The following is a 6004-nucleotide window of genomic DNA, read 5'->3' on the forward strand; positions in this document are numbered from 1 at the left end:
AACAAGGGAACTGAATACAACACCTCACCACCCGCTGACCGATAACTCGCCCCCCAAGCCCGACCAAGCTCCGACCGATACCTCCTCCAACCCTGCAGTCTCCCAGCCCTTCCGGCTAACTCCCAGTTACATCCTGGGCATGACGTGCTGTGGTATGGAATACCTCTTTGGTCAGTTTGGGTCAGGTGTCCTGTCTCTGCTTCCTCCCAGCTTCCCCTCCTCCCTGGCAGAGCATGAGGCTCACAAAGTCCTTGGCCAAACCAAAACATCTCTATCAGCTCTGTTCCCGAGCCGAAAGTCAAAACACTGCACTGCACCAGCTACCAAGGAGGAGAAACATGACTGCTACTGCTGAACCCAGGACATTATCCACCCCTTATTCCATACCATTCACGTCATGCTCAGATCCCACATTTTCAATATACCATCACTCTTATCTCGGTGCACTCTTATCTTAGTGCATGGACCAGTCCCTATAAAGCTGCTGAGTCCATCTGGTACATGTCAGGCTCCATCTCTTATACCAGTCAGAGCAGGAGAGAATGTGTGCAGTGTTCACACTCGTGAATAATCTGGGCAATAGTGTCCATTGCTAAGTCCACCCCTCGATCATGAGTCCATCTCTATGTTGCATCTCTGCTCTGATGGCCTGAAGTGCCATGGGCCCACCAGGCTCAAAATAATTCACTGTCCCCTTCAGCAGTTTCTGCAGCTTGTTGCTGGGGACTCCATACAGCTGCCTTCCATCTCCGACGCTTCCAAAGCACTGGAGGGGCCCAGTGGACTAGATACTTGCCCATACTGTCACACACACCCTGCCACTCATGACTGTCCAGCCTTGGGGAAAACCTCTTGGTCCCCCTATATTGTCGTCTAACCCCAGACAAGACCCAAACCTGACTCTGCTTAACTTTTGAGATCAGACAAAATGGTTGTGGGTAGAACACAGTCTGTGTGTGTGCCAACATGCTGATCCCCATCACAATCAGCAGGCAGGTCCCAAGGATACCCAAAGGCCATTCGAAACCTTCAGAACTCTCAAACGATGCTGCTGTACTTGTCACTGGGGCTGGTGTAGCCTCTGTGCTTGCCGGCTCTCCCACCGCCAGCTTCTCTTTTCCTGAGTCCAGCTCTTCCTCCTCTGCCTTGCTGGGAAACGCTGCGTGGTCTCCTGCGTCCTCCTGGGGCTCGGCAGGCGGCTTCCGGGAAACGCTCTCGGCCGTCGCGGGGCTGGGCTCCTCCGCGGGGCTGGGCTCCTCCGCGGGGCTGGGCTCCTCCGCGGGGCTCGGCTCGGCCGCGGGGCTCGGCTCCTCCGCGGGCCTCGGCTCCTCCGCGGGGCTCGGCTCGGCCGCGGGGCTCGGCTCCTCCGCGGGGCTCGGCTCTTCCGCGGGGCTCGGCTCCTCCGCCGCCTTATCCCGCTGCTCGGCAGCCGCTTCCTTCTGCTCCTCGACCGCCCCGGCCTCCTCCACCGGCAGCCGTCCCCTGGCGGCCTCCGGCCCCGCTCCCGCCGCCGCTTGGTCCCCGGGGCCGCTCTCCTGAGCCGCTTCGGCTGCCGCCGGCTCCCGGGGCCGCTCCCCCTCGGCTCCCCGCAGCCTCACGAAGATGGAGAGTAGGGCGAGGGCCAGGACGGTGAAGAGCAGCCGGACGGCCAGGTACAAGTCCACGGCCACGTCCGTCCCGCCCTGCTGCTGGAGCCCGCCCGTATTACAAGCCGTTGCCATAAAGCACAGTGAGACAAGAACCTTAGCCCAGGCCCCACACTTGATAAACACTAACACAGCAAATACCGGCTCTAAGTAAGTTACAACGGTCTGAAGCTGTGAGATCAACAAGAACAACTCTGAGAGCCAATAAATCAGCATTGTGACGAGTGACTATTAATCCAGTCAGATCTGTCGTTATCTCAACCCTTCGTGCCCCACGTTGGGCGCCAAAAAGAACTGTCGTGGTTTAAACCCAGTCAGGTAATTCGTTCGCTCACTTCCCCCCCTTTCTTGCCCTCCCCCTGCTCTCGGAGGGACGGAGAGGAGAATCAAAAGAATGCTACTCCCACGGGTTGAGATAAGAACAGTTTAGTAACTAAGGTATAACACAAATCACTACTGCTACCACCAATGATAATAATGATAAAGGAAATAACAAGGGAACAGAATACAACACCTCACCACCCGCTGACCGATAACTCGCCCCCCAAGCCCGACCAAGCTCCGACCGATACCTCCTCCAACCCTGCAGTCTCCCAGCCCTTCCGGCTAACTCCCAGTTACATCCTGGGCATGACGTGCTGTGGTATGGAATACCTCTTTGGTCAGTTTGGGTCAGGTGTCCTGTCTCTGCTTCCTCCCAGCTTCCCCTCCTCCCTGGCAGAGCATGAGGCTCACAAAGTCCTTGGCCAAAACAAAACATCTCTATCAGCTCTGTTCCTGAGCCGAAAGTCAAAACACTGCACTGCACCAGCTACCGAGGAGGAGAAACATGACTGCTACTGCTGAGCCCAGGACAGACGTGAATGGTATGGAATAAGGGGTGGATAATGTCCTGGGTTCAGCAGTAGCAGTCATGTTTTTTTTCCTTTGTGGTAGCTGGTGCAGTGCTGTGTTTTGACTTCCAGCCTGAGAACAGTGTTGGTGAAGTCGATGTTTTCAGTTGTTGCTAAGTGATGTTTACCCTGACCAAGGACTTTGTGAGGCTCATGCTCTGCCAGGGAGGAGGGGAAGCCGGGAGGAAGCAGAGACGGGGCGCCTGACCCGGGCTAGCCAGGAAGGTATTCCATACCACAGCACGTCATTGCCAGGGTGGGGAGTGACTGGGAGTTACCCGGAAGGACACGGGCTTCCGGGTGGAACTCGTTTTCTTGGCCGGTGGTATCGTATTCTCTTCCCTTGTTATTTTCCCTTATCGTTGTTGTAGTTGATAGTAGCGGTGGTGATTTGTTGCTGGACTGTTCTTGTCTCAACCCGTGGGAGTTGCACTTTTTCGATCCTCCTCCCCGTTCCACCGGGAGCGGGAAAGGGGAGAACCCCGGTGGGGGGGGGGGACGACACGGACCTCGATTGTTGTCAGCTCGGCACCACTCACTGGGAGTGAGTGAACAAGTTGCCTGACTGGGTTTAAACCACGACACAGCTACAGTCAGTATCAATGGAAACAGCATGGAGCAACTACCCAGCAGGACTGGGTTTACTCTGCAAAATATTCAGTGGTACATTTAACCATAATTTCTTCTGGGTTTGGTTTTTTTTTTGACAGTTTCAGCTGAAAAGACAAAAGTATAATAATATTACTATATGAGTAAATTTACATGTGTCCTTCATCTGCATATAGCACCAGCATCACATTTCATACAGAGAAAATGGAGGTTAAGAGTGAACTTTTGGCCCAAATAAAGTCAGTGGGAGTTTTGCCATGGCCTTTAGAGGACCAGCTTGTTACCACAGGTATTCAGCCTGAGTCAGTATAACCCATTCTTATTTATGGACTTTATTTGTGAACACAATTTTTGCTTTAGTGGTTAGAGTGTGTTGAAAATACTGACCTTCTGAGCTAACGAAAGGCAAAAGCAGGAAAAAAAAAGAAGTGATTTGTGTGCACGATAAAAGTGGGGTTTTTTTGGTTGCTGTTTTTTTCTGTTTGTTTGTTTGTTTTTTTTCCAGAGCTGAAGAGCCACCTTTATTGTGCCGGTAGAGGGGGATCACAGTGGTCGCTCAGAGATGAAACACGGTTGGTGCCACTGAGGTGTCCAGGCCGCGCGTCGGGAGTTTGGGCCCGATCTTGCAAGTGGGAGTTGTCTCGCACCCACGTGGGGCTAGCGGGGATGGAGCTGCTGCCGCTTTCCAGTGCTGCGGAGTCAGAGGATGCTGCCGATGGCCGATGCCTGCTGGTTCTGGGGCTCCTGGTCTCAGGTATTGGCGAGCCCTGGGACAGCCCCTCACTGCCTGGCTGTGGGTGCTCCTTTCACCACGTGGTGCTGGCAGTTGGCTTCTCTCTCGCTGTCTTCTGAGCCGCGTGTAGGCAGCTTGGGTGTGACAGTTCAACTGGGAGCACGCTGGGGAGCCGTGGCACGGCCCGATTGTTGCAGTGCCAGTGTGTGGTGCCAGGGAACTGTGGCATGGCTGTATTGCCTCCTGTCTGTCAGTGCTGCAGCTGCTGCTCCCTGATGACTCGACTGTCACTGCTGCAGAGCTGCTAGCACGTGCTGGGGAGCGCTGGCGTAGCCCCGACACAGCCCGTCTGCGTGTGCTCCTCTTTGCACGTGGTGCTGGCGTGTGGCTGCTCTAACGGTGTCTTTTGCGCCGCGTGTTGGGAGTTTGGACCCGGCGTTGCGAGCGGGAGCGGTCTCACACCTGCACGGGCCCCGTGGATCCTGAGGCGCTGTCTCTTTGACGTGTTCTGGAGCCACGGGATGACGCTGATGGCCGCTGTCTTGTTGTGCTGTGGCTGTGGCTCGCACGTTCGCGTGAGCCCTGGGACCGCCTGGGCGCAGCCAGTCTGCGGGGGCTCCTCCCAGCTCGAGCTGCTGGTGTGTGGCTGCCCTGGGAGCGTCTTCTGGGCCGTGCATAGGGAGCTTGGGCCCGACGCTGCAAGCGGGAGCGGTCTCGCACCCGCATGGGCCCACCGGCTCTGTTGCTCCTGCTTCCTTGCAGTGGTGCAGAGCCATGGGATGCCGCCGATGGCTGCTGCCTGGTGGTGCTGCGGCTGCGGGTCTCACGTGGTGGGGAGCATTGGGACAGCCTTGGCACCGCCTGGCTGCTGGTATTGCTCGCAGCGCGTGTTGCTGGCGGTCGGCTTCTCTCCTGCAGTCTTCTAGGCCATGTGTAGGGTGCCTGGGTCTGACGGGTGCCCCGGGTTTGGTGTTGCCGTCGGTCAGGCCCAGGCTGGCTGGAGCAGCTGCAGCCCTCAGACACTGGGCAACTGGGGAATGGTGCCGATGGCATCTGTCTGCTGCTGCTGGGGCTGCTGGTCTCCTGTGTCTGAGGTTCAGGAGACTGGCCCGGTGCTGCTGGGCTGGCAGTGCTTTTAGGGATTGTCTTCCAGGACCGGGGCAGGGTCCTGAGCCGTGCCCCAGTCCTCCTGGAGCAGACAGGCTGTGCCAAGCTCACACCAGGCACCCTCTGCTGGGCCTTGCCTGACCCCTGGCCCCAGCCCAGGGCCACCCGGGTGCTTTGACACTTGGAGGTGCCCAGGCCAGCACAGCTCTCACACTGCCATCTGCCCTCATAGCTGTTTGTCAGGTTCGAGCAGCGTCTGTGAGTGCCCACAGCAGCGCAGGAGCGGCACAGGAACAGCTGCCAGGGCCCATTTTGCTCAGCCACCCGCCTGCCTCCTGGACAAAGGCACTCCCTGGCATCGCAGCTCGCGTGCCTCTGCTGCCGTTCTGTGGATGCATCGTTGTCTTCCCATGACGCTTTTCTTACGGGGAGTCGGATCCCCATGGAGAGCATTTCTGTTAGAAACAGTCTCCTGTTTTGGCACAGAGGGCACACCAAGGAAAAAGCGCCAGCATTCTTGTCCCTGGATGCAGGCCCTGTGGAACCAGGCGTGTTTGCATGCTGGGCCACACCATGGTCTCCATAGGTGGTTCTGCCTTCCACAGGGTCCTTGCAGATGAGGCAGTTGGCGTCCTCTGGAGCCGCCAGCTCTTGCTGCTGTGGGCGGTGCTCCCAGCAGAAGGAACTGTACGGGCAGGAGGTAACGGGTGACGCATTCACCCTCCACGGCACAGGGGAGATGGAACCTGCGGTCGCAGCCCGTCTCCTGGCAGGTGATGGTGGCCCCCCCTCTTGCCACACACAAAGCAGACCATCCGGGCTGCCAGCTTGGCTGTACGATCAACCTCTTCAGGAAGAAATTCCATCACTTCTTCCTGCTCGGTCCCTTGTGGACGAAGGTCACTGGCAAAAAGCAGGCAAAGGTGATGAGCATAGATCCCCTGATATCTCAGTTTTGGCCCGCACATGTCCGGATCTGCCTTTACACGGCAACACAGAATGCATTCGTGCTCCAT

The 6004-nt window shown here is 57.1% G+C and overlaps 1 protein-coding gene across 1 annotated transcript; it reads right to left on the reverse strand.

Annotated features, from left to right (window-relative positions):
• Positions 1–4337: 4337 nt before the first annotated feature.
• Positions 4338–6004, reverse strand: LOC133270749 (pineapple eye protein-like). Its single transcript, XM_061456227.1, is given in 5 exon segments — positions 4338–5505; positions 5507–5567; positions 5570–5681; positions 5683–5778; positions 5780–6004. Coding segments are annotated over 5 exon segments (1662 nt in total).

Source organism: Pezoporus flaviventris, unplaced genomic scaffold (genome assembly GCF_033815535.1).
Source record: "Pezoporus flaviventris isolate CSIRO_AGI_PZ_B2104156 unplaced genomic scaffold, CSIRO_AGI_Pfla_v1 ptg000022l, whole genome shotgun sequence".
Taxonomy (NCBI): domain Eukaryota; kingdom Metazoa; phylum Chordata; class Aves; order Psittaciformes; family Psittacidae; genus Pezoporus; species Pezoporus flaviventris.